This window comes from Thermoascus crustaceus, assembly GCF_041956765.1.
Source record: "Thermoascus crustaceus strain CBS 181.67 unplaced genomic scaffold VTN00scaffold_1, whole genome shotgun sequence".
Classification (NCBI taxonomy): domain Eukaryota; kingdom Fungi; phylum Ascomycota; class Eurotiomycetes; order Eurotiales; family Thermoascaceae; genus Thermoascus; species Thermoascus crustaceus.
The window spans coordinates 1,090,293-1,112,523 of NW_027192527.1; the positions used below are offsets into that span (position 1 = coordinate 1,090,293).

At 54.1% G+C, this 22,231-nt stretch overlaps 10 protein-coding genes across 10 annotated transcripts; 6 read left to right on the forward strand and 4 right to left on the reverse strand.

Moving 5' to 3' along the window:
- Window positions 1-1,564: 1,564 nt before the first annotated feature.
- On the forward strand, window positions 1,565-4,660 carry VTN00DRAFT_385 (uncharacterized protein; the record flags this gene model as incomplete). Its single annotated transcript, XM_069430212.1, has 8 exons — window positions 1,565-2,120; window positions 2,189-2,466; window positions 2,520-2,719; window positions 2,773-2,932; window positions 2,986-3,245; window positions 3,306-3,425; window positions 3,480-3,838; window positions 3,891-4,660. 8 exons carry the CDS (start codon window positions 1,565-1,567, stop codon window positions 4,658-4,660), a joined length of 2,703 nt encoding a protein of 900 aa, XP_069291093.1.
- A 50-nt stretch (window positions 4,661-4,710) lies between these two features.
- On the forward strand, window positions 4,711-5,166 carry VTN00DRAFT_386 (uncharacterized protein; the record flags this gene model as incomplete). The annotated part of the gene is made up of 2 exons (XM_069430223.1): window positions 4,711-4,919; window positions 5,010-5,166. 2 exons carry the CDS (start codon window positions 4,711-4,713, stop codon window positions 5,164-5,166), a joined length of 366 nt encoding a protein of 121 aa, XP_069291094.1.
- A 639-nt stretch (window positions 5,167-5,805) lies between these two features.
- On the forward strand, window positions 5,806-8,470 carry VTN00DRAFT_387 (uncharacterized protein; the record flags this gene model as incomplete). The annotated part of the gene is made up of 2 exons (XM_069430234.1): window positions 5,806-6,148; window positions 6,213-8,470. The coding sequence occupies 2 exons, from the start codon at window positions 5,806-5,808 to the stop codon at window positions 8,468-8,470; spliced, it is 2,601 nt and encodes an 866-aa protein (XP_069291095.1).
- A 40-nt stretch (window positions 8,471-8,510) lies between these two features.
- On the forward strand, window positions 8,511-8,720 carry VTN00DRAFT_388 (uncharacterized protein; the record flags this gene model as incomplete). Its single annotated transcript, XM_069430245.1, has 1 exon — window positions 8,511-8,720. The coding sequence occupies one exon, from the start codon at window positions 8,511-8,513 to the stop codon at window positions 8,718-8,720; it is 210 nt and encodes a 69-aa protein (XP_069291096.1).
- A 654-nt stretch (window positions 8,721-9,374) lies between these two features.
- VTN00DRAFT_389 (uncharacterized protein) lies at window positions 9,375-10,243 on the reverse strand (the record flags this gene model as incomplete). The annotated part of the gene is made up of 2 exons (XM_069430256.1): window positions 9,375-9,687; window positions 9,756-10,243. 2 exons carry the CDS (start codon window positions 10,241-10,243, stop codon window positions 9,375-9,377), a joined length of 801 nt encoding a protein of 266 aa, XP_069291097.1.
- A 346-nt stretch (window positions 10,244-10,589) lies between these two features.
- Window positions 10,590-12,231, forward strand: VTN00DRAFT_390 (60S ribosomal protein uL30; the record flags this gene model as incomplete). Its single annotated transcript, XM_069430268.1, has 4 exons — window positions 10,590-10,606; window positions 11,229-11,340; window positions 11,550-11,716; window positions 11,772-12,231. The coding sequence occupies 4 exons, from the start codon at window positions 10,590-10,592 to the stop codon at window positions 12,229-12,231; spliced, it is 756 nt and encodes a 251-aa protein (XP_069291098.1).
- Window positions 12,232-13,070: 839 nt separating this feature from the next.
- On the reverse strand, window positions 13,071-13,352 carry VTN00DRAFT_391 (uncharacterized protein; the record flags this gene model as incomplete). Its single annotated transcript, XM_069430279.1, has 1 exon — window positions 13,071-13,352. One exon carries the CDS (start codon window positions 13,350-13,352, stop codon window positions 13,071-13,073), a length of 282 nt encoding a protein of 93 aa, XP_069291099.1.
- A 101-nt stretch (window positions 13,353-13,453) lies between these two features.
- Window positions 13,454-15,922, reverse strand: VTN00DRAFT_392 (uncharacterized protein; the record flags this gene model as incomplete). Its single annotated transcript, XM_069430290.1, has 1 exon — window positions 13,454-15,922. One exon carries the CDS (start codon window positions 15,920-15,922, stop codon window positions 13,454-13,456), a length of 2,469 nt encoding a protein of 822 aa, XP_069291100.1.
- Window positions 15,923-16,614: 692 nt separating this feature from the next.
- On the reverse strand, window positions 16,615-19,696 carry VTN00DRAFT_393 (uncharacterized protein; the record flags this gene model as incomplete). The annotated part of the gene is made up of 7 exons (XM_069430301.1): window positions 16,615-17,946; window positions 18,012-18,420; window positions 18,476-18,863; window positions 18,923-19,012; window positions 19,064-19,172; window positions 19,248-19,475; window positions 19,541-19,696. 7 exons carry the CDS (start codon window positions 19,694-19,696, stop codon window positions 16,615-16,617), a joined length of 2,712 nt encoding a protein of 903 aa, XP_069291101.1.
- A 702-nt stretch (window positions 19,697-20,398) lies between these two features.
- On the forward strand, window positions 20,399-21,750 carry VTN00DRAFT_394 (uncharacterized protein; the record flags this gene model as incomplete). Its single annotated transcript, XM_069430312.1, has 5 exons — window positions 20,399-20,551; window positions 20,631-21,136; window positions 21,260-21,283; window positions 21,354-21,469; window positions 21,575-21,750. The coding sequence occupies 5 exons, from the start codon at window positions 20,399-20,401 to the stop codon at window positions 21,748-21,750; spliced, it is 975 nt and encodes a 324-aa protein (XP_069291102.1).
- Window positions 21,751-22,231: the final 481 nt, after the last annotated feature.

Here is a 22,231-nt window from a genome sequence, read left to right on the forward strand (position 1 = left end):
AGCAACGCCCATACGAAAAGGGCGTGGACGCAGAGTGATCTATATGAAGGGAACGGGCGCAGGCCACCCACAAGGCCCCTAGTTCTGATATACTTTAGGTAACCACCTGGACCTGGACAGGCGATGGCGAGCGGGCGGAGGATGACAAAGCGGCAGAAAGCTTTCCATGGGAGGCGGGCCGGCTCACCGCCTTGGCGCTGTATTAGTAATGTCACGTAACGTCATGCTTAGCGGCTTGACCTGGGTCCTTATAGAGGCTGTAGCTACGTATTCTTGGTATCAGGATTACGAGGCCCAGGCAGCGAAGGAATCTGGAGGCATCATGACGGATCACACGCACGCCTCTGATCGCGGGCCGTGCTTGGGCTACGGGCATAAATATGCTGCAGACGTTGCCAGCTCAAGATGGCAGGATATGATTTGGTGCTGACGGACGCTGCTGCTGCAAAGAGACGGATTCTATCATGCCTCGTCCAGCAATTGCAGCCGGAGTTGGCGTAACGGGGGGCCTGGAACAGCTGGGCGTGAGATGACTCCGTACCTGAAAACGGCTGGGACGCCGGACGTGTGAAGGTTCATGCTTGAGCGGTTGAGCCGCGAGCAAGAACGAGATCCGCGAATTAATTATTCCCCGGTCGAGGGCTAGCTCTTGGAGAGATCTCTGGGAATTGGGCCTTCGAGCAGTCCATCGGCGACATAAACGTGGTAGCTAACCCCCCGAGGGAGGTTCGTCAGGGAGGACAAAGGCCAGAAACTTCACGAATTCTTACACCTTGGCCGGGAGAGCGGATCGCGGACGAGAGACAGCTGGAAGAAAGCATCAGAAACCTGCCCTCGAGGAACGAGCCCAGAAGCGCTGCTCTGCTCCACTCGACATCCGCGCGCGCTCTCTCAGCCTTCTCCAGCTCCAGGTTCGAACGCAGCCAGCGCCGAACCCATCCCGCCCTTCCCTCTACTGCTGCGTAGGTCTCCCTCCACCATCATCTCTACTCCACCTCCGCATCTGCTTCTTCCCTTCACACTCTTCCACGCTCCCTCCACCTAGAGAAAGCCTCTACAGCCGGTCTGCGTCGTTCGTCTTGTCTGTGTGCGACTGTCTGGAGTCTCTGCTCCCCGGATTCCAGCGTGCAGCAGCTCCCTTGGGACGAGAACCAGCCTGACTGATTGATATTGGCTGCTGCGCCGCACCCAACCTTCGATTCGCGACTGCACTCCCACCCCGGTGCACCGCAGCCCAACTCCTCGAGCCAACGCAACGAAGCAGCAGGTCTCTGGATGATGAGGCCCTGCGCGACTCCTTGCTAGCAGCAATTTCTCGATTTCCCCTCCGTCCCGCGGTCGCGCCAGACGTCTCTGTCCGAGTGCCCTTCCCCACCGTGAGTCTGCGCTACGTGCGTGTGTCGTCTGTCGACCTCTCTCGGCCCGCTACAACCCCCCCCCCCCCCCTTCCGATCGCATGTTTGCTGTCGACGGCGACGGCGACGGCAGCGACATTATCGCGACCTTCGATATCCACTTTTCTACTGGGATCCCGATGAAGGTGGAAGGACTGTGAGCGCCAGACATGGATCCGCAGTGGCAGCCCTACCAGGACCCCTCGATGGGACGTCCACTGCAGTTTAACAATGGGCTGGGCTCTCATCCCCCACAGCTGAACTCCAAGTACGGTGCGCAACCACAGCAGTCTCAACCGCCCGTGGGATACACATACGAGACCTACCAGACGCCTGCTGCCGCCGCAAAGGCGCCCTCGATGGGCTCAAATGCGAAATCGGTTTCCATGGCGTCGTCCCCGGCGGCGACGCCACGCAGTCGAGATTATGTCACTGATGCGGACACGCCCATGGAGGATGCGGACCCATACAACCGGTCGAAGTATCCCGTAAGGCCCAGTCACCACAGTCGAGCATCGTCCCAGTACCTCGCGAACGAAGAATCCTCTGCGGCACGCAGATACTCACCGATGAACGTCCTCTCGCCCTCTCAGCCCTACAACGCAAGCCCCGTGAAGTCGCAGAACGCATATGGTTTTCCTTCCTCCGCTGCGAACAGTTCTCGACAGTCGCCGTCGAGGGCAAATAACTACTCGTCGCCTCCCCAGACGTACCAGTCGCCGCCATGTAAGTTTTTTTCTGATTTCTTTTTCCAGCTGCCCCTGATCTTCATGACTGACCACTGCTCGTTGCAGCAGCCCCGCGACCCCCTCGGCTCCCACCTCTACAACCCACAGACATGAGCCCGGACCAATATTATCCGCAGTCTGCGAGCGCTCAGCTTAATGCTGCGTTTGGACAAGAAGCAAATTCACCACATATTGCTTCCCAGAACAATATGACGCAAAAGCCAGCGCCAGGGCGAGGCCCAGTACCTAAATTTCAGAGAGTCAAGTCTACCCAGGATCTTCATCCAAGGATCAACGCGCAGCCTCCCTATAGACGTGCCAACCCAGAAGGAGGGTTCATCAGCGTAAGTTCTCCTGGTTATGGGCATAACCGAAGCCTGGATTAACGCCGCCCCAGCCTCTACAAGCTCTGACAACCCACCTTCCGGCGACTTATCGGATATGCAACCCCACATTCAAATATGAATCGTCGAGGAATCCGAGGCGCGTATTGACGAAACCTAGCAAGGGCGTCAAAAACGATGGTTATGACAATGAAGATAGCGACTACATCCTTTACGTGAACGATATCCTCGGCAGCGAGGAAGCTGGCCACAAGTATGGGCAACTTCCCTCAAACCAGTTGAATATGATGGAGCTGACACATCCAGAAACCGGTATCTCATCCTCGATGTACTTGGCCAGGGAACCTTTGGACAAGTCGTGAAATGTCAGAACCTAAAGACGCAAGAAGTCGTGGCCGTGAAGGTCGTGAAGAACAGAACTGCATACTTCAACCAAAGTATGATGGAAGTCTCGGTTCTGGATTTGGTATGTTCTGGTTGCACTGTTCAGGCTGGGCATTTGCTTACGATTATATATAGCTCAACAGCAAGTTTGATAAGAATGATGATCACCATCTTCTTCGTTTGAAAGATACTTTCATACACAGACAGCATCTGTGTCTGGTATTTGAACTGCTAAGCGTGAATCTCTACGAACTCATCAAGCAGAATCAATTCCGAGGATTGAGCACGACGTTGGTCCGTGTGTTCGCGCAGCAGTTGTTGAATGGACTGAGCCTTTTGAACAAAGCCCGCTTGATCCATTGCGACCTGAAGCCCGAAAATATTTTGTTGAAGAAGTGAGTCCCCTCTTCTTTCTGAAAAACCTTTGCGCTTATTGCTGATGGTGTTGCGCACAGTCTGGAGAGTCCCATAATCAAAATCATCGATTTTGGATCTGCCTGTGATGAACGACAGACCGTCTATACCTATATCCAGTCGAGGTTCTACCGGTCACCTGAGGTTCTCCTAGGCTTACCGTATGTTACTGCCTCCTTTTAACCCAAACCTGGATTCATTCTGACATGGTTTAGATATTCTTCGGCGATAGACATGTGGTCCCTTGGCTGCATTGTGGTCGAACTCTTCCTCGGTCTTCCGCTCTTCCCTGGTTCTTCTGAATATAACCAGGTGTCCCGCATAGTGGAGATGTTGGGTATGCCTCCAACATGGATGCTGGAAATGGGCAAACAATCGGGCGAGTTCTTCGAGAAGACAACGGATGAGTTTGGTAGGAAGACATATCGCCTTAAGAGCATGGAGCAGTACTCCCGTGAACATAACACGAAGGAGCAGCCAAGCAAGAAGTATTTCCAGGCGTCGACGTTAGACGAGATTATTCGAAGCTATGCGATGCCGAGAAAGAACATGAAACAGGCTGAGATTGATAGAGGTACTTGACCCCGCTCTTCTTTACCTACATGACCTCTCTAACACAGCTACAGAGCTGAACAATCGGGTTGCATTCATTGACTTTGTCCGTGGACTGCTGCAAATCAATCCACTCGAACGGTGGTCGCCACAACAAGCCAAACTTCACCCCTTCATCACGCAGCAGAAGTTTACCCAACCGTTCGTACCGCCCATGAATCTGAAATATACGAATCTGAACAAGACCATCGCACCGGGGGTCCAACAGCAACAGCAGGCGGAGGCTGCGTCTAAACAGAGGGCCGCGCAGGCCGCACAGGCGCAGGCGCAGTCTGCCGCACAGTCCGCATATGCAATGCAAATGAACCAGTACCACTCACCGTCTCATAACCAGCCGCCTCCTATTTACAACGGGATGTACCCCGGTCACCAACAAGGTGCACCACCACCTTACCCATCTCAGCCGCCAGGATATGGTCACCAGATGAGCATGATGCACGGCCAGATGCCTCAGTCGCAGTACGCTCCCTCGCAGAGTCTTTATGCACAGGCGACGACGAGGGCAGGCCGCCAGCGGGCGTCCACGATGGATCAACAGCAAGGGGGGGTTCCTGCGACCATCCAACGAGTGGCCAGTCATCTTGATCCCAATGCACCCATCCGGTTGCAACCCAGCCCAGCGTATTATCCACCACCACCTGATAGCTATGGTGAGTCTAGCGCCGCCAGCGCAAGACGACGAGGAAGCCGCGCAGGTGCAGGTCATCGAAATAGGGACTTCATCCGTACCCTTGAAGATGGGGCCCTCGGTGATGGGTTTATAAGCCATAACCAGTGGCATTGAGCTCGCAAAGTTCGGACGCTACGGTATAAAATGATGGAAATGTGCGTGAAATGCTAGATTGTCCCCCTTTCGAGCAAGAAAATGCTCCCGGTGCGTTCCTCTTGAAGAGGTTAACGCAGAGCTCCACCAAATTACATATATCATTATTTGGGATCTTGCTCGATGCAGCCCTTCTTTGCATCCGTCTCCCTCCTCTTGTCCAGAAGGTTACGACATGTGAACGGCACAACAGCGACCTCCTATACCCCTTCCCCGGACGGTAGACCCGTCGGAACACTCGCGCCGGTTACTTGAGAGAGGCGATCTGGGTCGGCAAGGGGAGATAGAGTGGATGGGAGAAACAGTATAGGATGGCTAGAATGGGTGCTGTATGTTATCTGATGACCCTACCTTTGGCAAAGAATGTATGGTATGTGCGAATGTGGGTTGTCCCTCTTCTCTTCGTGCGAAGGCTCTACGGACATGAGAATTCTGTCTCTCCTTGGCCATACTTTGCTCTACCTTGAATGTTCATTCTTGCGTTTTGACTACTTTCGGCTCTGGTTTCTATCCTCGTATATCTGTGTTTTTTTTTGGCATAGCGCCGGCGTACGTGGAAAGATGTTGACATCTGTCATTGTTGTTGCTGCATCACTACTTGCTTCCGCGTGAGATTGCTGCCGCTTGTTTCATTCATCGGACGCATGAGCAACAATAAAAGAATGTAGGAAAACAGAGAATATACGTACTCTGCTTTGCCCATCCGTTTTCCGGTAGTGCCCGCTCTGCCTGGGTCAGTAGATGCCTTAGTCCACCGATTAGCCCGCCAGTGATGGCAAAACGCAGTCTGGAGAATCGCCACCGAGCTCTCCCCGCCATGCACGGATGGAGTCTGGTCACCGAATCAGGATAAGCGCCACCTCGCTTAAATTTCGTGTGTGGCTCCTGCGGACCAACCCACCGCGCCTCAGAACCCTCACTCACAACCGCTCTCGAATTTGTACCCAGGCAGAGCAACGGTCTGAGAGATAAATTCTCTCTCCTGTCAACTACCGATCGCGCAGCGCGTCCGCGACGACCTTCGTCTGGGAAACCGCGCAACCCTTTCGTATCAGACCAGTTTCCAGCCCGCAGCGTTCGCGAAAGACCGAATTAACACAGCGAAGATGTCTCGCTTCTTCCACGGTGGCGCCAGCGACAGCGAGTCGAGCACCTCCGACGAGGAGGAGCTTTACAGCGATCACGATGAGGAAGAACTCTCTGAGGAGGAAGAGTCCAGCGAGGAGGAGGAGGAGACCTCCGAGGAGGAATCCTCTGAAGAAGAGGAAGGTGGGCGCACAGGTGCCAGTCGATTCATGAGGGATGTTTCGGAGAGTGAGGAGAGTGAGGACGAGGACAGAGTCACCGTCGTCAAGAGTGCCAAAGACAAGAGACTCGAGGAGCTCGAGAGCACCGTCCGGTTGATCGAGAATGCCGAGAAGATCAACGACTGGGCTGTCATCTCAACAGGTAAGTTTGGCTTTGTCTGGAGATCCGGAGAGACGTTGAGCGCATGTACTGACTCTGCCCGCAGAGTTTGACAAGCTGAACAGACAGATCGTCAAGATCAACCAGACCGGACCGACTCCGAAGATCTACATCAAGACCATTGCGGACCTCGAGGACTTCCTCAATGAGACGATCACCAAGCAGAAGGTCTCGACGAAGAAGATGAACGCCAGCAACGCCAAGGGTTTCAACGCGGTGAAGCAGCGCATCAAGAAGAACAACAAGGAGTACGCCGCCGAGATTGAGAAGTATCGGAAGGACAAGGAAGACTACATGGAAGACGATGAGGAAGCGGACGCCGCGGCCGCCGCTGCTGCGTTCATCAAGCCAAAGATCAGCCGTCTGGATCGTGTAGAGGCTGTGCCTACCAAGGATGAGGAGGGTTTCGCAACCGTTGGCCGCGGCGGCAAGGCGCTGCAGTACACTCCAGAGAGCATCCTGAAGCACCTCCGGATCATCCTCGAATCGAGAGGAAAGAAGAACACCGACCGTGTTGAGCAGATCAAGACCATGGAGAGGCTGTTGGAGGTTGCTCAGACCCCCTACCAGCGCATCCGTGTCTATCTGACGCTCATAGCTACCCGCTTCGACCTTTCGTCGACTTCCGCCGTTACCTACATGAGCCCTGAGCAGTGGAAGCTCGCTGAGCGTGAGCTCTCGACGTTGCTGTCCATCCTCGAGGAGAACCGCAACTTTGTTGTCTGTGAAGGAGCGGAGGAATGGGAGGATGATGAGAAGCAGCCTCAGCCTCCCGAAGGGGAGGTCTTCCGCATTCCTGGAAGCATCGTCTCATTCGTCGAGAGACTCGATGACGAGCTCACCAGGTCTCTGCAGCACATCGACCCTCATACTGCCGAATACATTGAGAGACTGAGCGACGAGCAGTCGCTGTACAACAACATCGTCCGTGCACAACTCTATGTCGAGGAGCTCGGCAAGACCGACAAGAGCGAGCCTCGACAGGACAGCATCAACAGAGTGGTTATGAGACGGCTTGAGCACGTCTACTTCAAGCCTTCTCAGGTCGTTACCATCCTGGAGGATGCTACATGGAAGGCGATCCCGTCCAACCTCGATTCGACCATCACTCCTCGTGGCAACGGCACCGACGTGCACGCCCTTGTCCAGACCCTCTGCAACTACCTTTTCAAGTACAGCGACGGCATCATCAGGGCCCGCGCGATGCTGTGCCAGATCTACTTCCTCGCCCTCCACGACAACTACTACCGTGCTCGTGACCTGATGCTCATGTCTCACCTCACGGAGAACATCTCCAACTTCGACGTTGGTACCCAGATCCTCTTCAACAGGACCCTGGTCCAGATCGGCCTCTGCGCGTTCCGTGCTGGCCTTATCTACGAGGCTCAGAACACGCTCTCGGAAGTCTGCGGCAGCGGAAGACAAAAGGAACTGCTGGCCCAGGGAATCATCCTCCAGCGGTACTCGTCCGTTACCCCAGAGCAGGAGAGACTTGAGCGTCAGCGCCAGCTTCCCTTCCACATGCACATTAACCTTGAGTTGCTGGAGTGCATCTACCTCACGTCGAGCATGTTCCTTGAGGTCCCACTGATGGCTCAGACGTCGTCTTCGCCCGAGATGAAGCGTCGCGTTATTTCCAAGACGTTCCGCCGCATGCTCGACTACAACGAGAGACAGGTCTTCACCGGTCCCCCTGAGAACACCCGTGACGGTGTCATCATGAGTGCGAAGTTCCTCGCTGCGGGTGACTGGAAGAAGGCCGCGGAGCTCCTCAACTCGATCAAGATCTGGGACCTGATGTCGCATCCCGACAAGATCAAGGAGATGCTGACCCAGCAGATCCAGGAAGAAGGTCTGCGCACCTACCTCTTCACCTACGCTCCCTTCTACGACACCCTCTCCATTGCCACGCTGTCCAACATGTTCGAGCTTCCCGAGAAGAAGATCGCTGCTATTGTCAGCCGCATGATCTCTCACGAGGAGCTCGCCGCCGCGCTGGACCAGGTCAACGGCGCCATTGTCTTCCGCAAGGGTGTCGAACTCTCGCGTCTCCAGTCTCAGATCGTCACCCTCGCCGACAAGTCCATGTCCCTGCTCGAGGCTAACGAGAAGACCCTCGAACAGCGCACGCAAGGCATGGCCAACGCCTTCCAGCGCGACCAGGGCGCCGGTGGCCGTGGCGGCCGTGGTGCTGGACGTGCGGGCCAGACGCGCGGCGGACCGAGACTGCCTGGTGGTCAGCAGCGGAGACCCGGTGGACAGCAGTTCAGCGGTGGTGCATTGGGTGGTGCAATCAAGGCTTAGGTTGAGTTGTTAACGTTGTAATGGGCATTCCATATCTTTCATGCTTCCTGTTTTCTCCTTCCTCTGGAGTCTCATCTCAGATATACCAGATCCTCGTCCCCTTCCGAAACATGGCGCGAGTTGGAGTCGGATCTGTCGATCTGATCTGATCATGCCTTGTATGCCTTTTGCAGATGATGTTCATGTCTGGAAATGGAATGAAAATAAAAGAAAAAAGGTGAAATCCCCGTGCAAAAAAGGCCGGCTGTGATGCGATGCAATTGTGCTGGGTGGGGGAGATTGTGGTCCTTGGATCGGGCCAGTTTGTTTCTTTTTGCCAATATCTCACGGCGCCTGTTGTCTACAATATGGAGCTCTGCGAATAGAAATTGTATTGCATTCCAGGTCTTGCATTTTTATGTAAATTTGTTTGGGTATTATGGCAGTAGTAGTCTAACTACCTATATACTGATTGTCTTAGCAGGGTATGAGATGAGTATACAGTGATCACAACTTCACATCTTTATATCCTCTCCACAACCAATCCCCACTTCTTAGCGTAAGAAATTCTCAACGAGTGAACCGAAGGCTCAGGCTTGAATGGGACGTCGTAGAGAAAGCATAACATTCCGCTTTGATAATTCCGATCTATAAAAATTTCGCCCAGTTTGAGCCCTGGCAACGCTCGCAGAAGTCGGAACCGTCTAGCATCGGAGGACTCCTGGGAGAATATGGATAGTTGGATCGTTCGATCGTCGTGCCCGTTCTGGTCCTTATCAGTTAGCACTCCCAGGGCGGATTCCCTTGACCGTTTACACGGACCAGGAGGGCCCCCTGCTTTTGGAAAAAAAAAAGAAAAAGAAAAAGAAAGATAATCAGGCTCTGATTCCATGATGTTGTTGCCTTTCGACGAGCGACTACATCTTCACCCGCTATCATCCAGCAGGTTCTGAGGAGACCAGTACTCGTTCTCCTCACACTGGGCATCCAACCAGACCAGGCCGTCCGCCAGCAGGTCATCGATAACCGTCTGGGCGCGGGCCTTCTCCCAGTTAAGATTCAACTCCAACATGGAAACGGTGACGTAGCCCAGAACCTGGATCGCCTCGAGCACAGTTGCCTGGTCCGCGTTGAGCTCCTTGGGGATGGACCGGATGAACTGCTTGCTGCCGACGCGGATGATGCTGAACCCGGAGCCGAGGGGCTCGAGCGATTTGACGGCGCGGAGGATGTCATCTCTACAATATGTGTCAGACAGGTCTGTTCTCTAGTTCAGTCAAAATGGTATTATCTGGGGTATACATACTCTGAAACCTCAAGCCCGCCTCCGATCGCCTTTCCCCTCCCGACTCTCTTCCGGCACTCCTCGACCCCGATCAAGCCCCCGTTTTCACTCCTAGTCTCCAGACAGAGCTCTACAACCCGCACCGCAACCTCAAAGTAAAAGTCATTCATATCCCCTCCCAGGATCTGAGTCCAGAAGCTGCCTCCCTCGCCCAGACCGGGAATGAGACCCTTTCGGCCGCTCTTGCCCTTGACGTTGCTGGCCGCGAGCGGGTCGACGCCGATGGCGTTGCACATGCGCGCAAATTCGGCGCGGAAGGTCGGGTTGGACTTGATGGTCGAGGCATGTTCCAGGGCGAAGCTGTGCAGCAGAGACTGGAAGACAGAGAGTTGGGTCTGCAGCGATGAGAGATGCGTAGAGCGCAGGTTCGCGCCGTGGGTAGCGTACGACTGGGTGGTCTGGTTGCGGTTGGCGAAGGCGCCGAGACCGACGCCTCGTCGGGTTGACATGTTTTTTTTTCAGCCTTGAAAATCAAGAGATGAGCCGGGATGATCTGGGCAGCAAGCTGAGGGGGGTCTATCCGGACACGAGATGATGCCTCGAGGGGCGGTCTAATGACGTCCCAAGCCCTAATCAAGCCGCAGATAAGGGCTGTCTCCACCGGATGAGTGTAACGTGACCTCGACTCCAGCGGACCAACCGCAAGCGGACTAGCGCACCCTTTTCAGCTTAGGGCGCCCACAAACCCGAATTTCTCGACCTCGAGCCGACTTCTGCTGGATTTTCTGATTCTTGCACGACAACTCTCCGCCCAAAGTCGCCGACTCCAACGACATCGACGGGATCCTTTTCGAGATGGCGCCCACTGCTACGTATGCTCCCCTCTCTTTCCATTCAGGCTGATTATACGCGAGTTCGTGAGGTTCCAGATATAGTCGTCCCTTTCTCGCTGGAGTGGCTGCAGTGTGTCGGTCGCCTGCAAAGCACCAGCTCGATCAATCCCGTTGTGGCCTGCTTTCCTCTTCACCAATTGCAATTGGATTGGCCCTGAGAATGGGAAATACAAGAAACATTGGAGTTGAGGACAGGTTCTGGGGTCTTGAGGTTGAAGGCTTTTTGACATGAGCTTTCTCCTTGAAAATCATTGTTGCCGTCATCGTCTCTTTGTGACATGAGAGGTGAAGAGCGGTCAACATAATTTCCTGAGCGTTATGCTTAGGGTGTTGTCGGATGAGGAGAGTAAACGAGAGACTCGACCATGTGCGAATTTTTGTGAACGCTTGTTCTAAGTTAGTAGCAAGTTGAGTAGCCATGGTCAAAACTCTCTTATCTTCACCGATTAAATTCATTTCGTCGAGTCCCAAATAAAAAACCGCCTTCAGTCCGAGAATGTGGCGCTATATGCTGCAGTTCTTTACGCTCGGCGATTTGAGTGTGCCATGTCTTTTCATGCGGACAGACTATACTGACCTTCGATTCTCTTGTTGCCAACAGCACCGTCCCCACCCAAGAGCAGGTCCTCGTTCCCGAGACCCTCCTGAAGAAGCGCAAGAGCCAGGAGCAGGCTCGCGCTGCTCGCCGTGCTGAGCTCGAGAAGCGCAAGCAGGTTAGTATCTTATTTTTTTCTCTTTATAGTGGAGGATTTCTTTTGAATAGGGGTGTTTGTATGATGATATCTACCAACCACGCGACTAGACCTCCGGTCGATGCTGTCGCTTTTCGTTAACCATCTTTCGGGGCTGATATTCGAGGATGATCATGCTTTGAGTTGCATCGTTTAATCTGGAGGATCAATCGCTAACTCTCTGAATGCAGGCCAACAAGGAGAAGCGCGCCGTCATCTTCAAGCGTGCCGAGTCCTACGTCAAGGAGTACCGCGATGCCGAGCGCGAGAAGATCCGTCTTGCTCGCCTGAGCCGCAAGGAGGGTACCTTCTACGTTCCTGAGGAGCCCAAGCTGGCCTTCGTTATCCGTATCAAGGGGTAGGTCTCATATCCTTATAAGTTATGATAATAGAACGCAGCTAAAACCCTGCAGTATCAACAAGATCCCTCCTAAGCCCCGCAAGATCCTGCAGCTCCTGCGTCTCCTGCAGATTAACAACGGTGTCTTCGTCCGCCTCACCAAGGCCACCCAGGAGATGCTGACCATCGTCAACCCGTACATCGCCTACGGTTACCCCAACCTCAAGACCGTCCGCGAGCTCATCTACAAGCGCGGCTACGGCAAGGTCAACAAGCAGCGCATCCCCCTGACCGACAACCAGATCATCGAGGAGAACCTCGGCAAGTACGGTATCGTCTGCATTGAGGACCTGATCCACGAGATCTACACCGTCGGCCCCAACTTCAAGCAGGCCTCCAACTTCCTGTGGCCCTTCAAGCTGTCCAACCCCACCGGCGGCTTCAACCCCCGCAAGTTCAAGCACTTCATCGAGGGTGGTGACACCGGTAACCGTGAGGAGAACATCAACGCCCTCGTCCGCCAGATGAACTAAACTGGCTGACCTGGCCACAAAAAACCTTTTCTCTTCGTAAAAATAAAATTCATGATATCACGGATATGGGTTGTTTGTTTCCAGGGATTGCTTTTCAGCGATACGATATGGTAGTATAGGCTTTTCCTGTAGGAAATCAAAAAGTCTCAGGCAACCCCAATCCGTTCTCCCTCCCATCCCATAGTAGTCAGTTGTACTTTTCGTAGACAAAGTAATAATGGGCAGAGCTTTTACCAGCCAGAGCGATTCAACTCAAAACTATCTACCTTGTTACCGTCTGTAGAGTAGTAATATAGGATCTATTGTTGCTCGATTATACATCATCACATATATACTTTTCTCTAAAATAAATATTCTCTCAACATTCCCAACGTTCATTCTTCACGAGCATTTTATTCTTTTATTATTCAACGATAAAAACATGGGGGGTTTCAACATCCATGATGGGGTAGGGTAGGGTACTGTACAATCCAACTTTTATATAAATGTTTATAAAATAAAACCTGGCCCGCATGTGTCTTGGGGCCCTAGTACATAATTCTGCTCAGATCCATAGTCCATCATATATATATTACGATCAAATTGATTAGATTGGATCAGTGAACATTGCAGAATTGGGTGCAGTCTCAGGCCCAGCCACTGACTGACTTAAGAGACCACCCATTTAACTACCCTCCTGCCCTAGTAGGTCTGGCAGACTATGTGGCAGTCAGTATATGTCTAGACTGGGTCCTAGATCAGCCCTTTATGCAAAAAAAAGGTAAACATCTCAAATAGCCCAAGTCCCATTTCACTATTCGCCTTCCATTCTATCTTTTATTTTAGTTCTAGGTTTGAGTTCAAGGTTGAGTTCGAGGGAGGTTGAAGTAGCCTCCAGAAAACAAAACGAGCTTTTCCCACTTCCAATTCCCTTTCCCTTGAACTTCTTCCCAGCGATTAAAAGACAGCAAGTAACCAGAATCCAAAACCAGCATACTCCATGACCGTAAAGTAAAGAAAAAAGCAAGACAAGGCCGTAGCAAGATTAGAACAAAAAGACTCTTAAAAGACACAAAGAAGCAGAGCGAGTGAAAGGGGGGGGGAAGAGAGAGAGAGAGAAAGGGACCGAAACTGGAAAACATATGGGGGAAAATAAAAGGAGGAACAAAGAAAACTCCCTACAGGCAAGCAAGCAAGCAAGCAAAACCAGGTCCAAACTTCCTCGAAAGAATAAGAAGATTCTTCAAACATCCTCAACAACGATCATCCTCTCCACGACCCAATCCACGAACCCCTGCGCCTCCCACTTCCATCTTCCCTCCTGCCACACGTCTTCGACCCAATACCGCCACCTGCGGCGCCACTTCCTCGTATCATTCAGCCGTAGAATATCGTCCCAGTCCCATCCGCTCCCATTCCTCCCCCTACTCCTCCTACCCTCCCCGTTCGGGTTTCCATAAGTCAAAGAAGAGGGAGAGGAAGCAATACTGACGCCAACCATGCCCTGACGGATACGCCACTTGCGCTCAGCCTCCTCTCCAGCACGACGGGCGACTTCCTCCTCGTCCTCGGCGAGGTAGAGGTCGCATTTGTTGCATTCGGTGCAGCGCGAGCCGGGGTTGATGCGGAAGTGTTCGCAGAAGTGTTTATAGCCTTCGGCTTCTTCCTCTTCTTCCTCCTCCTCCTCCTCCTCCTCGATGTCTGCTTCCTCTTCACTGTCATCGTCGTCGGGATTTTGGTTTTCATCGTATTCGAGGTCAGGAGCACCCCAATCACCGCCAAACATCATCGGGGGTTCGTTCTCCTGGTTCGGACGCGCGTTTTGACGGCCCCGTTGAGGGCGTCGACGTCGAGGAGGCTGTGGTCGGCCTGCGCCCTTCAAAGGAGGCCCCAAGGCCTTCCGGCAGAGGTAGCACATAGAGTACCCGCACACGCAGGTCAACTTATTACATCCGGAGGACTTGACAAAGGACAATCCGCAGCGGGGACAAGTGCGTTTGATGGCAGCCGTCCGTGCCGCTTCGACAGTCGTCCGGAGAGACTGGAGTAAAGGTTCATGACAAACATGGGGATCGTACCACGGTTTTTGGCAGTTGATGCAGCTGTCACGCTTGCAGGCAGGATTCGCACAGGTGAAGCGCTGGTTGCGAGTCTTCAAACAGAGATTACAGAGGGAGGCGTTAAGGATGGCAGCAATAGCAGCAGGATTAAGCGCGAGTAGAACAAGAACGGGAATAATAAGAAGGGGTATCAAATCGAGAAGGAGTATGGTCATCATGATGGTGGAGATGAGGTTGCCGCGGCGGAATCTCCAGGTGATTCCCCCCGCGGAAGGGTGGTAGATAGGGTCGACCTCGGCGTAGGAGCAGAACGGACACCGGATCAACTTCAGTTGGGATTTCAAGAGCGCCTCGGAGGCCAGCCGGTCTTCGAACTTGCGATATGTCTCCGTACCGGCCTTCTCAGAGAGGACGGCCCGTTTCACGATCTCCGGGTGCAGGAACCCTTCACAAATCCCCTCTGTCACCGGAGCTATACATCTAAGAGTCGACCGTTCAGGATCGACAGAATTGCCCCATCCCTGGCCGAACAGGGCCTCATGGATCGTCCGCTGTATACAGTTGTAGCATATGATATGTGAGCTCGCAGAGCAGGTCGATATCTGCTCGAACGTAACGTCCGCAAGACAGCAGTCACACTCGTACATAGCATGAACAGCCTTGGCTTCGTTCTCATTCAGCTCCTCCGCCAGCTTCAGATCGCGACTCTCACGCTCCTCCCTCTTCTGCAGGAGCAACGGCGCCAGCAGCGTCTCATGTAGCTCCCGATCCAGCTCCTCGCAGCCCGTTTCCTTCAGCCTCGGAGCCATCTCCCCATCCGCCAGACGCTGCCACAGCAACAGCGGGTGATCATCTTTATCCTTCTTCCTTTTAAAGGGGAGCAGACTCCCGATAGTGGCGCGCCATGTCTTGCGAGAGAGATTGCGCAACGTCGGGCGCGCGCGGGTATACGAGAAGTTAACCTCAGCCAGGACAGCATCGACGGTACTCCGACTCAAGCCGCTGAACTCTTTGGACAGCGTCGTCTTGACGGCAGCCTTGTATTCCTCGCTCCGGAAACGTTCCTCGGGCGGCACCAGATCCTCCCCATCACCATTTCTCGCATCGACACCAGCTCCAGCTCCGGCTCCGGCTTCCGTTCCACCCTCCCCCTCCGGCACATTCCACCTCCCCCTCACCCACTCCTTCTTATACCTCAGCAGCTGCTCCACGCAGACCTGCAACCGACTCTGCCCATCGAACCGGACCAGCAGCTCGCGGAAGACCTCGACCTTCACATCGGGGAACAGCTGCGCCAGCGTGACCAGGGCGTCGTTCAGCTCCTGCCGCTCCCGCCGCTTCTGCTGCTCCTCCACCTCGCGGGCCTGGATCTGGGCCTCGAGGGCGGCGGCGCGGGACCGGTACGTGCTGCCGAACGGGTTGTTGCGGAGGGCTTCGCTCAGCGTGGAACTAGATCCGTTGGAGTTGGTAGTGTTCGTAAGGTGTGAAGAGGAAGAGGATTTGCCTCCTGCGGTTTTCCCCGATGCCGTCGTCCCGCGAGGATAAGAAGACGGGGGATCATGGTTCTTGCTGTTGCTGTTGCTATCGCCGGTGCGGAGAGGGGAGGAAGAAGCGGATCTGGAGAAGCTCGGGACGGGCAGGGAGAGCACCATCGTTGCATGGACTCACCAGAGCTCTGCTACATGATCGGAGATGAGGTTGTAGTAGCAGGTGGGGAGGGTTTGTTTCGTTTCGTCGTAGCTGCGTCGAGGTGAGGAGGAGGGTTGTGTTGTCTGGCCGTCGGACGGGCTGCGGGGAGTTCAGGTCAGACGTTGACTTGACCTACTAAGCTCCGGTAACGTACGGTATCCGGCTTACGCATCTTACGGCAGGTTCGCATGAACTCGTCCATCGTCGCGATACACATCAAATCTTTGACATATCTAAGCTTATTTATTTTTCCGAAGAGCAGCTAAGCTTGCAGCAAGCTCCTTGCCTGATCGTCGCCCAAGGTCCCGTCCGCGTCTTAGTATGTCTTCAGCTGACCCCAGCTCGACATAGCATCGCAGATCGTACCTAAGCGATCACACATGGCGCCAACTGATCGTCCGCTGAAAGTCAAAGTCAGAGCACATTATCGAGAGGTTTATATTCCAGAGGAATTAATTTAGTTTGGAAGAGAACCACTATGGATGCGTAAAATAGATTGAAATACCCTAAGAACCATAGCAAATAGATATCAAACACCAACTAGATATTAACACAACGAAGACATGTCATTCTCATGGTTTCCTGCCGTACCATTTACGGCAAATAGTCAGAAAACTGTCCTTCAGGCTTCCCGATCTAAATTATTTTACAACTTTTACAGCTTGGGCTTCGCTCCCTCGAGCAGCTCGGCACCCGCACCGCTGATGGCCAGCTTGCCGGTCTCCACGACCGTGGTCTGGAAGACGACGGTGTTTCCTTCCTTCCACATCTCCGTCTTCAGCGTCTGGCCCGGCAGGACAACGCCAGCGAAGCGGACCTTCAAGTTCTTGAACGGACCGAACTTGCCGAAAACGTGCTTGCCGGAGATACCCAGCGAGCACAGGCCGTGCAGGATGGGAATCTTGAAGCCGCCGACTTTGCTGAATTCGGGGTCGATGTGGAGCGGGTTTCTGTCGCCGTTGAGGCGGTACAGAGCGGCCTGGTCCTCAGACGTCTTCTCCTCGATGACCGCGTCCGGTTGCCGCTTTGGTGGCTTGTACGGAGAGGTTGCGGCCTTGGGCCGGGCGGCGGTAGGCTTAGGGGAGCCACCGAAGCCACCGCTTCCTCTGATGAATATGGTCGATTCGTTGTAGAAGAGGTCCTCGCCCGTGACCGCATCCTTGGTGGTGTAGCCGGCGATGACAATGGCAGCATTGCCCTTGTCGATGACATCAATGAGCTTGGGGTATGAGAGAGTCTTGGCGGCGGTCGGGATGGGGAATTTGCGGATCTCAAGGTACTGCTCGCCGTGGAGGAGCATCATGGGCGAGAAGTTGGCGACGATGTCCTCCATGTTCCAGGGAGTGGCCGTGTTGAACCACGGGACGACACCGAAAGTGGGCAGAGGCTGGAAGTTTTCGTGGTTCTCGTACACCAGGGGAAGGTCAGTGCGCTTCGCACCCAGACTGATGTTGTAGAGGATGACGTCCCGGTCGACATAGTCGAAGGCAGTGCCATCGGTCGACAACGTCTTCGCCTTCTCAATGGCCGCCAGAATCTGGTTGTCGCCCGCAGATTCCTTCTCTCCGCCCTGCTTGTTGGTCATGTTGGCCATGATCTTGGCAGTACCCTCCTGGCCATCCTCAGGGTGGTCCGCGCGTCCGTCATCGAAGTTGGTGATCTTCTTCCACTCCGCGAGCACCGCCTCGGGGGTCAGCTTCACGTCGACCGGGAAGCCATGGCCCCCAGAACGCTGCCACCTGGTCCTGGCGAACCAACCGCTGCCACACTCGTACAGACCCTTGGTGCCGGGCTCAGGAACCTTGTCCGAGCAGAGCAGAACGACCAGAGGAGCGACGTAGTCAGGCTTGAACGCCTGGACCATCTCCTCGGGCAAGATGGTTCGGGTCATGTTGGTACCGGCGTTCGGAGCGATGGTGTTGACCTTGATGTTGTACTTCGCTCCCTCGAGAGCAAGAGTGCGGGAGAAGCCAAGAATACCGAGTTTCTGTGGTCATTAGCGTGCTTACTCTGGATGAAATAAAGCAATAATAAAGTGGAAAGGGAGCTTACAGCAGCCGCGTAGTTCGACTGTCCAAAGTTGCCGTAGATACCACTAGTGCTAGTGGTGTTGACAACACGACCATACTTCTGCTTCAGGAAGTAGGGCCAGGCGGCCTTGGTGACCTTGTATGTGCCCCGCAGGTGAACGTTCATGACAGGGTTCCACAGATCGTCGTTCATGTTGGTGAAAGCCTTGTCGCGCAGGATACCGGCATTGTTGACAACAATGTCAATCCGTCCATATGCATCGATGGCTGCCTTGACCACAGCCTCGCCATCCTCGACGGATGCCTTCGAGCCAACAGCCTGTCCGCCCAGCTTCTTGATCTCCTGAACGACCGGCTCGGGGTCAACGAGATCGTTGACGACGACAGAGGCGCCAAGCTTGGCGAACAACAGACAGTACGAACGGCCAAGACTGCAAAAGTCAGCAGGGCTGTGTTGAAAAGATGCAAACGCAAGTGGTAACATACCCAGCGCCGCCACCAGTAACCAGGGCCACTCTGCCCTTGAAGTCAGGCTCCTCTCCTGCAGGCGCACTTGGCAGCTGCATGCCATCCTCCAGCAGGGTCATGAAGTCAGCGGGGCCAGAGGGGTAGCTGGGTTTGGAGAAGTCGTTGACATCGTCCCATTTTCTCAAAATGGCACCAGGCGTCAAGGACGAGTCAGCCTTGAGCAGGGCACCCTTTGCGCGCTCCCACCGCAGCTTGGCAACATGGCCACCGCCGACCTCAAAGATGCCGCCAGTCTCTGTAGTGTTGGAGGGGTGGACGAGGACGGCAACCAAGGGGACAATCCACTCCGGCTTCAGAAGCTCCAGGACCTCTGGTGGCATAACCGTCGCAGTCATGCGGCTGGCAGCTGCGAGAAGTTAGCAATCGCCTTCTTTTGTTTCCCAAAGCGAATTTTCTGAAACGTACCAATTGGTGCGATGACGTTCGCAATGATGTTGTACTTGGCGCCCTCCTTAGCAAGGGTCTCAGTGAAACCGACCTGGCCGAGTTTGGCAGCTAGTGTTGTCAGTACGCCAGATACATATCAACTGAAACATGGAGACATACCCGAGTAGTTAGCCTGCCCAAAGCTACCAAACAGACCAGCTGCGGAGGCCGTGTTGATGATACGGCCATACTTCTGTTTCCGGAAATGGGGCCAGGCGGCTCTGGCGCACTATCAACCAACTCCGTCAGCATGCTGCGAGTTATACAGCATAGATTTAAATTATCGTCTATGGGAGAAACCCACCTTGTACGCGCCGTAGGTGTGAACCTTGTTGATCAGGTCCCAGTCCTGATCCTTCATGTTCTTGAAGCTGATGTCGCGCAGGATGCCGGCATTGTTGATGAGGACGTCGATGCGGCCAAAGGCCTTGATGGCAGTGTCGATGATGGCCTCGCCGTTCTCGACGCTGTCGTAGTTGGCGACGGCCTTGCCGCCGGCCGCTCGGATCTCCTCGACGACCAGGTCTGCGGCCTGTTCAATTGTTAGTCAGCCGTCCATTATCATAAATCGGTGGAGTTTTTCCGGGGGGTATGTACCTTGGACGACTTGCCCTCGCCGACGTGGGAGCTTCCCAGGTCGTTGACGACGACGTTGGCGCCCCTCGAGGCGAAGAAGGTGGCATATGCCTTACCCAGGCCGCCGCCGGCACCGGTGACGACGACGGTCTGGTTGTCGAAGCGCAGCTCGGACATGGCCGCAGTATCGAGAGGGGTTTGGTAGTGGAGTAGTAGGTACCAGGTACTACTCGGGATGGAGGATCTGGGGAAGGTTAAAAGAGTGGAAGGAAGGAAGAAGAGGATGGAGAGAAGAGGGATAAAAGAAGATAAGACCAGGAGCTATGGAGACACTCCTGGGGAGAAGAGGTGAGGATAAGATGGATAGGATAGGTCATGCACGGCAGCAGCTCGGCACGCAGGGAACCTCGGCATGTTGGCCGCAAGCTCGGCGGAGCTGGCGGTCGCTACCGAAGCGGTTAGTGCTCCGTGTCACATGCATGGGTGTCCGTCGTTCTTTCTCCGGTCTCTCTTCCTTCGCCTTCCCTCTTGCTGGAGTCGTGCTGACTCATCCATGTGATCGCTCTTCAGACGTCATGCTGCACTGTGCATACAATCAGGCTAGAATTCTCCGGCTGACGTCGCCAGATCTCTCTGCCGGCATATGTAACACGACCTCGTGGTGTCCATCGGAGTTACAGCGTAGAGCAGACCACTCAGGCGCAACGTTCTCCCCTCCGCGCCGCGCCGCCCCTCTCCATCTCCGCCCGGGTCTTCCCTTCCCCAGATTTCCCCGATCGGGCCACACCAAACATGATGCCCTCGTAACATACATAGCTAGGCGCTTACCAGATCAACCCAACAACAATCGATCACGAGAGAACAAAGAACAAAAACAACATGCCCGAAATCATCGACGACAAATCCCAATACTGCATCCCCTTCCTCCTCGAGCGGCTGCAGGCGCACCAAGCCCGCCACGCCTCCGATCCCAATGCCCCGCCCTTCTTCCTCGGTCTGAACGGTGTGCAAGGGGCGGGGAAGACCGTTTTGGTATATCTCACACTCGTATATATATATATATATAACATGTGTATATACGTTAGTATATAATAACACAGCTGCGACGCAGGTATCGACATTACAAAAAACCCTCCGCTCCCCACCCTACTCTCTACCAACAGTAACCCTCTCCCTCGACGACATCTACCTCACGCACGCGGACCAAGTCGCCCTCGCCCAATCTCACCCGGACAACCCCCTCCTCCAGCACCGGGGCCAGCCCTCGACGCACGACCTCGCCCTGGGCGAACGCGTCTTCGCCTCCCTCCGCAACAATCAACCCACCAAGATCCCGCAGTACGACAAGTCCGCTTTTGCGGGCCAGGGGGACCGGGTGCCGGAGGAGAAGTGGGAGATTGTGAACAAGGAAGGGGAGGAGAGGGTGAGGGTGGTGATCTTTGAAGGTTGGTGCGTTGGGTTCCGGGCGCGGGATGAGAGGACGTTGAGGGAACGGTGGGAGGCGGCCGTTCGGGCGAAGGAGAGTGGGGAGGGGTATGATGGGAGACTGGGGTATGTGAAGTTTGAGGATGTGAGGGTGGTGAATGAGGCGTTGAAGAAGTATGATGTTTTGACGGAGTGAGTATTTTCTTTTCTTTTTTTTCCCTTTACCTATCTAACTTAAAACCTATGCTTCGGTTTATGGGTTCTGGATTCTCCAATTGGGACTGTGCTGACCTCAATTGATTCCGATTCGACCAGCCAACTTGACGCCTTGATCCATATGTATGTATCACATCCCCAACGGATCTACTCACAACTTCGCGACACGTCTAACGATAAAAACAACTAACAGCGACGCCCAAAACACCCGCTTCGTCTACGACTGGCGCCAGGAACAAGAGCGGACCCTCCGCGCCGTCAAAGGAACCGGCATGACCGAGGAGCAGGTCAACCAGTTCGTCGATGGCTGTATATCTCCCCTTCTCCCATTCTCCCTCTTTGCTCCTTTCGTGTCCCCCTCAGGGGGAGGAACAAGAAGAGAAACCCCCGTATGGCTAATTATAGACACGACAGATTACCCCTCCTACGAACTCTTCACCGACACCCTCCGCGAGGGCGTCTTCAAGCCGTCCCCGGGTAGCACCGACCGGTCCGAGTCCGCCGCCACGTCCGAGGCGGACTGGCAGGGACGACAGCTGCGGCTCGTGGTGGACAAGAACCGGCGGGCGCAGGAGGTTGTGAGGATCTGATAATTTCTGACCTAAGCCAAGGCCTAGGTCTGACTTTGCTTTGAGGATCGATCGAGCATATATATATATAGATCATGTTTAGAATGGACTAACATGTAGGTGCCTCATAGAGGATAAACTAAGTAAAGAGATGGATATGTGTTTATTGTTAACACAGAGAGAATACAGTACAATGCAAACATGACCAACATTGAAACGAAAAGACTCCCAAAACAATATCTACTAATCAATCCAACGCCATGTCCCAGAATGCAAGATTGTCAGCAACAAAAGGAGAGACCAGATTTGCCATCAGATCAGAAACGAAATAACAGGAAATACAAGTACAGCATGATACAGTACACGTCTAGACATCTATTTTTTCCCCTTTCCTCCCGCTCATAGCAATGACCTGAAAGGAGATAACAATCATGAAAGCAGAAAGACAGACAGAGAGAGAGAGAGAGAGAGAGAGAGAGAGAGAGAGAGAGAGAGAGAGAAG